This window comes from Capsicum annuum, chromosome 2 (genome assembly GCF_002878395.1).
Source record: "Capsicum annuum cultivar UCD-10X-F1 chromosome 2, UCD10Xv1.1, whole genome shotgun sequence".
NCBI lineage: Eukaryota > Viridiplantae > Streptophyta > Magnoliopsida > Solanales > Solanaceae > Capsicum > Capsicum annuum.
The window spans coordinates 74,432,552-74,444,358 of NC_061112.1; the positions used below are offsets into that span (position 1 = coordinate 74,432,552).

Here is an 11,807-nt window from a genome sequence, read left to right on the forward strand (position 1 = left end):
CAAGCCTATCTAATGGGTGACCCTCGTAGGAAGTCAAGCCTAAGGCAGTATTATAGTCAAGCCTCTCTGACGGATGACAAGCCTTTTTATGATGGGTGACTCCTACATCCTGTACTGGCACGCAGTTCTAGAGTTCACGTATTGCACCTAACGACTCTGCCTCTCTGACGAGGAGCCGCCATCCCTACACTCGCTCGGTGCTAGCTCCTACTCCCAACTGAAAGACTCTGAACTGATTCTTAGAACTTGTACTTGAACTTAACTGAACTAAAGCTGTTACTGAGTTTCTTACTTGACTGAGCTAACTGAGTTCACTTAGTTTCATTATCTGACAGAATATTACTGAATCTATTATCTGACTAAATGATACTAAGTTCTGAATTGATTTCTTGAATGCTACTGAGATCTTAGCTAAGTACTGAACTGAAGTTGGAATGGTAACGATACTTAGATTACTGAGATTTCTTAAGTTCTATAACTGTCTGAGAGTTCTGAATTCTGTAACTGACTGAGCTCTACTGATCATAGCACGACTGAGATTATCTTGAGACTGACTCGACTTTATTTTTTGGGTACAAGTACTTCGAGGACTCGATGGAAGGAAACTGACACACATGATACTTCTTGATCATATGAATAGAATCCACAATTCATAATACCATAAATAGAGGATTTCATACTACACATGATTCTCAACATTTTATACATGAAAGGGAATACATATAACATGGGTATACTTGCATACTTCAATATTATGGACATTCCATATCACATTAATAACTCATAACACCAACACATATCAATAACATGGAATTCATGTGGAAACATAAGAAATAGAATATGAACTTGTCATTTAAGCACTGTTAAGTCATAAAAACATGGATTCTATTATTCTTGGCATTTTATCAAACACATTACATGGACAACTTTAGGCATAGGTGTACTTATCAATTTGACTATCTTAATCTATCCAAAATTCATGAGTTTCAACTAACCTACTCACATGCTTCATGAAAAACACATCAAGATACAATCTTGAATCCAAACAACAATCATCAACATGAATATAGTCATAACATAACAAGGAAATTATAATTTATAATTTGAAACATAATGCTTGAGCTCCACGGATAAGAGGAATCCATGGATGAATACTACGCATACCTTAGATAGGAAACTTTGATGATTTGCTGGAGAGTTCTTAGATTGGGAATCTAAATTCTTGATTATCTTGAAAAAGGGGCTTGAATCTTGCTTTTAGGAGATGATTTTAATAGAAACCCTAATCTTGTGGTTGAAAGTGTAAGAGAGGTTTTTTGAGATGTTTAACTAAAGAAAAATTAGAGAAAGTTACGTCCCTTGAGGTTTATAAGTTGTGGGAGGTGAAGGAAAAGACCAAAATACACTTACGAAACCACTTCCCAATTGCTGAAAATCTTAGCTGACGACCAAGGCTGAAATATCGTCAGATTTGTGATAAGTCGTGACAAATGTCGTCACTTCGGAGCTGGTTTCTGCCTAAGGCTGAAGACATTAGTGATAAGTCGTCACACTTGTGATAATTTATCAGAAATGTCGTCACTGGGGGCTGGATTCTTCCTAACGATGACGACGTTTGTGATAAGTCGTCACACTTGTGATAAGTTATCACGAATGTCATCACTCAGTTTTCCAGGCTGACATGCTAGAGTAAAATAGGTATAACTTTTTGCTCCAGTATCGGATTTTGGCAAAATTGGTATCGTTGGAAAGATAATTCAAAGAACCTTCATTTGACATATAATAGGTCCTCTAACTCAATATATACAAGGATTTATGGTCGATTGAAGTTGACCTAAGTTTTGACGCTCACTAAAACTTGAACAATAGGAAAGCTTTCAACTTGTTCTTGAGTTAGGGGACCTCTATGATCTAAATTCATGCTCAAATAGATTTCCACCCTACATAATTGATTAACACACTAAATTTACATGGAATTCGAGGATTTGGAACATCTGCGCATATGAATGACGGATTTTCATTCTAGTCCGAAATGTGGGGCGTTACAAGATGCTCTTCACCTGTCAAATAAACTTTCAACCCTAATATCTACTCAGATAACACAATCACCTATTTTCTTTGTAAATTATATTTTTTTCATAAAAATAGATATAAATATACATATAAAAAACAGATAATTTTGAAAAAAAATAAAGAAATAAGAATTTTATTTATCAATTACTTTGATTATAAGGTGGGCGTAGCAATTATTTGATCGATTTTTTTAGATTTTTTATCAGAAAATTATAATGACGGATGAATCTAACTTATTTGGTTCATAAAGTATTGTGAGAGGTGAAAATAAGTGTTGTTGGATTCAGCGTGGGGAGTACAAAAAAGAAGACAAGAAAATGAGGGAGCGTGGGCAACATATTTCTTTTGTTTTTTACTTTTTTTTTTTAAATGTTATTTATTCTTATGTATTCTTAATATATAATTTCTTATATGTCATTTAAAAATGATGTGGCATTTCATGTGTAGTCGCTTGCATTACATTCATATTAATTGAATGAGTAAGAAGTTTAAAATATTATATTTTGATAGGTTTAAGAATTCAGTTGGCAAAGAGGTCAGTAGGAGAATTCAAAATATAAAATATACAAGTACAGGGAGATTATTTCGTCTAACTCATAAATGATCTAACAGAGCTTTGTACTTGTTTGAGCTTGTATTCTGGACCCTCTTATTCAATCCTTTGTTAACTGAATCCTTAAACTCAATAAAACACAATATTTTAAATCCTTTTGACCATTAATCGAGCATATGTGATATTAAAATTATTGAGATGAAAAAACATGTGTGTTGCGCGTGTTTTTAAAATTATTTTAAAAAAAAAAATTTAGAGAAAAAGAAAAAACAAGAAAACAAAATCCTACACTTTTTCTTCTTTGACCCTCCCATATCCCCGCCCCTACCCACCACCATCACCACCACCACCACCGCCACCACAACCAGCCAACCATCTCCCCTTCCTTCTTCAGCCCCCCACCCTCTATCTTCTTCTCATTTTTCTTCAGCCTCCCACCCTTCTGATACTCTTTTCCTCTACCAACTCTTCATCCCCAAACAAAAATTCACTTCTCAGACACTCCTTCGCCTGTTAAATAAATTCCCAACTTCAATATCTACTCAGATAACACATTCACCTATTTTCTTTGTAAATTATATTTTTTATGAAAATAGAATACATATAAAAAATAAATAATTTTGAAAAAAAATGAAGGGATAAAAATTTTATTTATCAATTGTTTTAATTATAAGGTTGTTGCAACAATTGTTTAATTAATTTTTTAAGATTTTTGCTAGAAATGTAACGATGGATGAGTCTAAGTTATTTGGTTGAAAAAGTACCGTGAGAGGTGAAAGTGAGTGTTGTTGGATTGAGGATAAACGGTACAAAAAGACAAGAAAATGAACAGGCATGGGGAACAAGTTTCTTTTGTTTTTCCTTCTTTTTTTAAATGTTATTTATTCATTAAATATTATCTCAATATTTAATTTTGTATGTGACATTTAAAAATAATATGGCACTTCATGTGTAGTCTTTGTATTACACTCATATTACTTGAATTAGAAAAGAGTTAAAAATATTATATTTTGATGAATTTAAAAGTTTAGTTGATAAAAAGGTAAGTAGGATAATTCAAAATATAAAAATGTACAAGTATAGAGGTATCCGATCAACAACAACAATATAATATACAGAGGTCTATCCGACCATTTCACCTAATAGATATTAAAAGTTCATATTTTTTGCTTAAATAGGTCTTATAAAATTTAAATTAGTGGATATTAAATACTATTGGAACCCAAATTTTGAAAACAAAAATCCACCACATACAACAAAAATGGTATTGCATTTTTTTATGGAACAAACGATTGCCACTTATTAGTTACTTTATTTTCTTTTTCTTGTACCAAACTACCTGTATCAAACCTTACATTCCCAGAACTTGCTTGCTGCTCTTCAAACTCCTCGTCCTGTTACATTTCTGCCTGTGGGGCTTTTGGTTTCAACAAGAGAAATTCTCACAATGTCTACAGCAACTGCGCTTGTCATTTCCCCCTTTCGTCGGTTTTCAAAAATTTCCAGTACTAAATTGGATTCCCATAGGAAATTCACTTCCCTTTGCATTAGAAGACCCCCATTATCCCCATTAATATTCACCAGAATTGGAGCCACTACAGGCGATAAGGCGGTGGGCGTCAGTTTTGAACAAGAAGAAGAAGAAGGTTTCGTTGATGGGTCATCAAGTTTTGCTTCTTCTGCTGGACTCAACGCCACTCTGAATAGCTTGGTTCGTTTATTTACACTTTTGTTTCATTTGTTTGTTGCTTACATCTTAAATTTTCGTTCCTTGTGTTGTTGTCAGACTTATATAAGCGCCCCTATCCCACCCCCGTGAAATTGGACAAATCCTTTTTTTTCCTTTTGATAATCGTGATGTCTGAGCCAACTGTCGCACACCTCGACTAAATCCATGGACCTCCAACCCGCAACAGAGATCAGATAACTCTTTTCTACCAAGGGTAGGATAGATGGTAATCACCTAGTATTTTTTTTGTCTTCGATGGAATTTGAACCTAAGACCTCTGGCTTTCAACCCACTTCATCGAACACTAAGCCACACCCTTGGGTGCGAAATTGGACAAATCCTCTGAAACTCTTCATTTATGAATAAAATGTTTCTACTACAAGACTAATTGTAAGGATTTTGTTGATTGGACTTATAAAAGAGTTGAAGTGTTATGCGAGTAAATTGTAACTTATTCATCAATTTCTGCTTATCACCAGAGTTCAAGCTGAAATTGCTAGTAGTAGGCTACAATCTAAGATGCACCTACTCTTCATTTTGGATGCCCCATATGTGTTGGATTTTCCAATAATACACTACTTTTGGAGAATCCGACACACATCCGTTGAAGAGTCCGAGCATCATAGTCTACAACAATGCTAATATTTGAGGCTATAATGAGCATGTGCCGCACATATACAGTAGGTATTATGAAGCATACTTGCTTTGTGTTTTGCTTTACCATCGTGTAGTTCTTCAATTCAAAACACCTTCTAACCTTAAGCATGTTAACTTAGTGTTGTTCTGTACCACCCTGGGGTTTATAATTCTAGAAAACCTTTCAAGTTATCCTTGATAGTCCTACTTTTGCAACCATAACGCCGTTCAATTTATTACTAGCCCTGATTATCAAGATGAGCTAGGTATAAGTTCCAGAACAAGTGAAATCGACAATTTTGGAATGTATATATTGTTTCTAATGACAGGATATTGTGAATCTTTAATTAGCAGCTGTCTTCATCCTAGGAAGTAGACTGCAGCTGATTTACCAGTTGTGGGGTTAGGTTGGCTTTCGGCCCTAGAATCTCACATTCTTCTGCTAATGTTAATATGGTAAGTTTCAGGTTACCTTGGGTGCTATCTATATTCTCTTACCCTCTATTTCTGTTTAATGAAAGAATACCTTCCATAAAGATCTGAGCTTTTCTTTAATGATGTTATGCAACTTACCCGGAGACTTCCAAATTTAACTGTCGTTTCAATCATCATGCCTTTTGACATCACACTTAAGGGTACATTTCATCACCATGAGAAGATTGGTGCAACTGACCTGCTTGATTGACTGGAACTTGATCTAATTTCTTTGGAAAAATGTATCTGGTGTTGGGAAAATTACTACAATATTGATAGTGGATAGGAATTAATGATAGTAAGAGAGTTGTCACAAACACTGTGTCGTGGCAAGCCACTGCCTTGAAAGCGGTTTCGGCCTGACTCCGGTGCAAATCCTTCTAGCCAGTCGCTCCCCAAGGTTCCACAGCTACTTCCAAACACGTGCACTCGTGGCTGGAAGTTTGGAGGTTGCCTAAACCAATTATCCAAAATAATTCAAGAAGAGAAAAGGAGGAAGACTCTTTTCTTTTCCTTTCTATTTGTTGTATATTTCTTTTTTCCGTAGGAGCTCTATATATAGGATTTGAAAGTGACAAAGACGGGTGAACTTTGAAGGAATTAATGGTGAGTATTAATGGCATTAAAAAGCCATTACTTTATGTTATAGAATTTATGTTCTGAAGGAGATATGTTCACTTTCTTTATTACGTAGAAGTTTTCAACTCCTGAAACGTATGTTTTATTTGTTTTTTTTCTTTATTCATTGCATTATACAAATGCTCTAAGGAGCATTAACTCCACAATCCCCCACTAATGCAAAGATAAAGAATATGAATAAATTCTGGGCAAAAGGAAGGAACATGTACTTAAGTGTCAATATCTTTCGATTTGAATTGACAAGTAGTGATATGAGGCAACAACAAATATCTAAAACGTGAAGTACTCTTGAACTGGATGGACATAAGTTGAGACCCCCATAACACATACCATATCCTTGATTTTAAGCAACCTCCACGATACTATAAAGTGCTTTTATGGTCATGCACACAAACCTTGGATCTCATGAGTGCTCTAGAAAGGCAACCCAAGTCTTTCATAAAAAGGTGACCAACCTTTTACACTCACATAGGTGATCCATCAAGTCTATCTCATAGACCACCTTAAGGCTATGGATTATTAAGAGCAAAAATAAGCTCAACCTTATAATACACTACCTCACGCCATAGGGATAGGATATGTAGTGTTTATTAAAGGCCTATATGGCTTCATTTGACCCCAAATGGGTATCCACCATATTACCTCATTCCATGGGTTTTAGCCCCATCCCCTCGACGATTCAAGGACCATTTTTCTTATCAAACCCTTGGTCATAGGATCCGCTGAATTTCTTTCGGACCTTACATATTCCAAGGAGATAACACCATGTTTCAACAGTTGTTTGACTGCACCATGTCTAATGCGAATGTCTCTTTTTTTTCATTGTATACACTATTTTTAGCGATCTCAATTACCTCCTGTGAATCACAATGTAAAAAGATTGATGACACTTGTCTTTCCCATAAAGGCACATCTGCCAAAAGATTTCTCAGCCACTCGGCTTCTTGCCTTGCCAACTCGAGAGCAACGAATTCAGATTCCATGGTAGAATGTGCTATATAAGTTTGCTTTGAAAACTTCCATTAAATAGCACCTGCACCCAAAGTAAACACATAGCCACTGGTAGAGCTAACTTTATCATTGTTAGTCACCCAGTTTGCATCACAAAAATCTTCTAAAACAGCCGGAAATTTATTAAAATACAAACACCAATCCATAGTACCTCTCAAGTACCTTAACAAGCGATGAAGAGCATGCCAATGTTCACTACTGGATTATGATTATATCTACTCAATCTACTAACAGCATAAGCTATATCAGGCCGAGTATAGTTCATGAGAAACATTACACTCCCAATTATTTTAGCATAGTCAGTTTGAGAAACACTGGAATTTCTATTCTTTTTCATGTGTATGCTAGGATCATAAGGAGTTCTCACTGAAACTACATCAAAACAATCAAACCTTTTCAACATCTTTTCAATATAATGAGACTGACACAAAGAGAAACCATTAACAGATCTTTTGATTTTTATTCCTAAAATCACATCAGCTTCTCCAAGTTCTTTCATTTCAGATATAGAAAATAAAAATTTCTTAGTCTCATTTACAACATTCACATTAAGGCCAAAGATTAACATGTCATCCACATATAAACATATAAGCACACAGTCTTATCCTATCATTTTAGAATAAACACAGGTATCAGATGAATTAACAACAAAGTCATTATCTATTAATATGAAATTAAATTTTTCATACCACTGCTTAGGTGTCTGCTTTAGTCCATATAAGGATTTTTTTAATTTTCATACTTTATCCTCTTGTTCTAGGACCACAAAATCCTCAAGTTGAGTCATAAAGAAGTATTATTTTACACATCACTAGGCACATCATTTTTCAAAGGAAAAAAATGCTAAAAAAAAATTCGGCATCTCTATATTCACAAATAGAATAATCATTTATTGACATAAATCTATATGCAACACTATTTTGAGCATAACCAATAAAGGCAGTGTCAAAAGTCTTAGAGCCTACATTTACCCATCTAAAATCAGGTAGATCAATCTTAGTCAAACACCCCCACACTTTCAGAAATTTCAAGTTAGGGGCAAACTCTTTCCATAACTCATATAAGGTCTTGTCTAATTTTTCATGAGGGACTCTATTAAGAATATAACATGCAGACAAGACAACTTCCCCCCACATATAGTCAGGGAGATTTGAGCTTAAAAGCATAGAATTCATTATTTTATCAGCTTTAAAATTAAATTTAAGGCCTACTTTATTTAGAAATGCTCCAAAAACTAAGTTTCTACGGAGAGAGGGAATATATAGAACATTGTTCAATATTGATGTTTTACCAGAAGTTAATTTAAGAGAAATTTTTGTTTTACCCATAACTCCAGCAGTAGTGGAGTTACTATATAGACGCACTCGTCATCAATGAACTCGACAAAGTCATGGAGCAACTCTTTATTGGTGCAGAAATGCCTTGAAGCCCCTGTGTCCAACACTCAGTCATTTTTGTTAGCCACCAGGTTCGTCTCTTCGATTACAGCAACGATCATTTTATCACCACCAGGTTCATTTTACAAGATGAACTTGGACATCATTTTGTCCTCCTGTTTTGAGTTTTGCAAACTATCCCATATTTCTTTAGCAGATTTGTAAGTAGCAAATAAATCAAATAAAGTATTAGTCATATGACTCAATACATGCCCTCTAGCATTTATGTTATCATTTTTAACCTTCTTTTTAGTAAATTCATCAAAAATCATAACTATGTTAGAACCAGTAATAATGTTAGAACCATCATTAAATAAAATATAATCAACTTCTAATTGTTCTAAGAAAATCAGAAGTTTTTATAACCAACGTTTAAAAATTATTTTCGTCCAATGACTCAAATTTTGACAAATCAGGAAAAAATTTGTTCAAAGAAATAGCCATTTATCAATATTGTATGTAAGAAAATCGCTTTCAAATTGTTGGAAAAAATTACTGCAATATTGATATTGGATAGGAATTAATGATAGTAAGAGACTTGTCACAAATACTGTGTCGTGGCAAGCCACTGCCTTGAAAGCGATTTCGGCCCGACTCCGGTGCAAATCCTTCTAGTCGGTCGCTCCCAAGGTTCCATAGCTACTTCCAAACACGTGCACTCGTGGCTGGAAGTTTGGAGGTTGCCTAAATCAAGTGCCCAAAATAATTCAAGAAGAGTAAAGGAGGAAGACTCTTTTCTTTTCCTTTTTATTTGTTGTATATTTCTTTCTCCGTAGGAGCTCTTTATATAGGAAAGTGACAAAGACGGGTGAACTTTGAAGGAATTAATGGTGAGTATTAATGGCATTAAAAAGCCATTACTTTATGTTATAGAATTTATGTTGTGAAGGAGATATGTTCACTTTCTTTATTACGTAAAAGTGTTCAACTCCTGAAACGTATGTTATATTTATTTTTTTCTTTATTCATTGTATTATACAAATGCTCTAAGGAGCATTAACTCCACATCTGGTTGTATCCATCTCTCAATTTCTTGTTCAAGTTTTGGCCTTGCTAATTTCTTAGTTATTAATATGCAGAGTAAGTGGCTGGTGGCTGCACTTTTTGGTATAATCTTCCTTTGGAGACATGATGCAGAAGCCCTTTGGGCTGCTTCTGGTTCTGTTTTGAATTCCGGACTCTCAATTGTATTGAAGAGAATACTAAACCAAGAGCGACCTGTTTCTACGATAAGATCAGACCCTGGAATGCCATCTTCTCATGCACAGTCAATCTTTTATACAGTGACGTTCTGTATTGTCTCGAGTAATTTCCTTAGCTAATCACGTAGATGGAGAAAATATAATTGATTTGGATATTCTTCATCCTTTAAACTCTAATATGTCAACATGCATTTTACATAAGAAGAGTTAATACTTCAAGAAGTAAAATGGCCTTGTCCTTTTGATTAAGATCTAAAGAGGCCATCATACCTTGCAGATAAAACTATAGGATTTGTTCATTAAGATTTTTGTTGTTGCTTTGTCTTTTCTTTTGAGATAAATTTGTTATCAGATTGTTCTCCTAGTTTGTGTTCCTTTTTCTTTTTCGATTTGCTGTTCTCTTTTTCAGATCTCTATTTCATATGCTATATCAGAACTTCCTACAAGAGTTTAAATAATTAAGTTATTAAACCCAGCAGATTTTAATTCCTAACCTGGTCTAAAAAAGTGGTATGTGTTGCTGAATTTGCACTCTTTCTTCCGTTTGTGTGATGGCTGTAATGTAATTGTGTTGCATATACTTAAACTATAGGTCTCTTTATGACCTTGAAAATGACACTAGCTTGTTCAGTTAATATTGTGCTTGTATGTGCATCACTTTCAATAGGGGTCGTTTGGTGTGAGGTATAAGGGATAAATAATCCCGGGATAAAATGAGGGATTATTTATCCCATGTTTGGTTGGAGATTTTAGTTAATACCGGGATTACTTATCCCACCATTTACACCATTGTGATGGGGTAAGTTGTCCCATACACATGGTGGGATAACTAATCCTGGGTAATCCTGGGATAACTAATCCCGGGATAACTCTTTTCCAACCAAACGACCCTAATGTTATCATGATGTCGCATGATAACTTCTGTACCTGAATAACCTGTCTGCCACAAACGTTTATCTTCACAATGCTGACTGGCATAGATTCAGGTTGAATTAATTTTGAATCAGATACACTGTAGAAAACACTGTTTTTCATTTGACGAATAAGATTACTAGAAAGGACACAGGTGGCGTATGTCTTGTATGACCAGCTTTCCTTTTTCTTATTCTTGAGTTTGTTTGTGCAGCTATGGCATTTAAAATTCTCCATACCCAACCTCTGATAATGTCTTTTCTTTTTGTTTGACACAGTGGTAGAATATTTTGGATTAAACGAAATCACTGCAGTCATTAGCACACTCATCTTTGCAATTGGCTCCTACTTTGTAAGTGTACCACTGAACTTTCATTTAGTTGGTTTTTGTCAAGTAACTTTCATATGCTTGCAGGGCAGCAGTTCGGCTTGTACACGCTTTCAGCTGACTATCTACACAAACTTAGTTTAGTTTTAACTCTTATAGCCATAAATTGATCTGCTCTTTCCTTCTGTTTGTGCAGTCATGGCTACGAGTTTCACAACAATTTCACACAACCAGCCAAGTAGCCGTGGGTGCTGCACTGGGATTCTCTTTCTCCGTTTTCTGGTTTTGGTTGTGGGATGCAGTAGTCCTCAAGGCATTTTTATCTCATTTGTGGGTTCGGATTCTTGTTGTTCTCGGCACAGCAGCCATTTGTGCTGGCTTTCTCCTATATGTGATCCGATACTGGGTTCTTGAGGAGATCAACTTATACTACTGAGTAATACATACTAACATTGAACATTCATATGGAAACTAACAAAACAAGGCTTATAATTTTCATGAGAAAATTATCTCAACCTTGCTCATTACTTCTCATTTGCTACTTCACTGTGTACGCTGATGGTAGACATAATCAACTAGCAAGAAGCTAGGAAACATTACAAGTAGTTTTTAGAATGGATTCAACTTAAATACACCAATTGTCATTACATGATCACATCCGGTTGGGATTCTCGAGACCTAACATGTCACTTGAAGCCAAATAAAAAGGGAATTTTGATGTATGGTCGATTTGTAACAAATCAAATAAAAGCGGAATTTTAAATTGTACTTGGTAAGGAAAAACTTCTAAAAAGATGGAAAGTGGTATTTCAAT

General features: G+C 35.0%; 1 protein-coding gene across 1 annotated transcript; it reads left to right on the forward strand.

Moving 5' to 3' along the window:
• The first annotated feature begins 3,763 nt into the window (after positions 1-3,763).
• Positions 3,764-11,520, forward strand: LOC107858512 (lipid phosphate phosphatase epsilon 2, chloroplastic). Its single transcript, XM_016703189.2, has 4 exons — positions 3,764-4,337; positions 9,631-9,856; positions 10,944-11,017; positions 11,190-11,520. The coding sequence occupies exons 1-4, from the start codon at positions 4,074-4,076 to the stop codon at positions 11,427-11,429; spliced, it is 804 nt and encodes a 267-aa protein (XP_016558675.1). The 5' UTR covers positions 3,764-4,073; the 3' UTR covers positions 11,430-11,520.
• The last annotated feature ends 287 nt before the right edge of the window (positions 11,521-11,807 follow it).

What these genes read in the sequence shown, in the direction of transcription:
- LOC107858512 (XM_016703189.2), top strand. Translation starts at nt 4,074, where the DNA reads ATGTCTACAGCAACTGCGCTTGTCATTTCCCCCTTTCGTCGGTTTTCA. An exon ending in ACGCCACTCTGAATAGCTTG is followed by an intron (nt 4,338 to 9,630) that starts GTTCGTTTATTT and finishes ATTAATATGCAG; the next exon opens with AGTAAGTGGCTGGTGGCTGC. An exon ending in TTGCAATTGGCTCCTACTTT is followed by an intron (nt 11,018 to 11,189) that starts GTAAGTGTACCA and finishes CTGTTTGTGCAG; the next exon opens with TCATGGCTACGAGTTTCACA.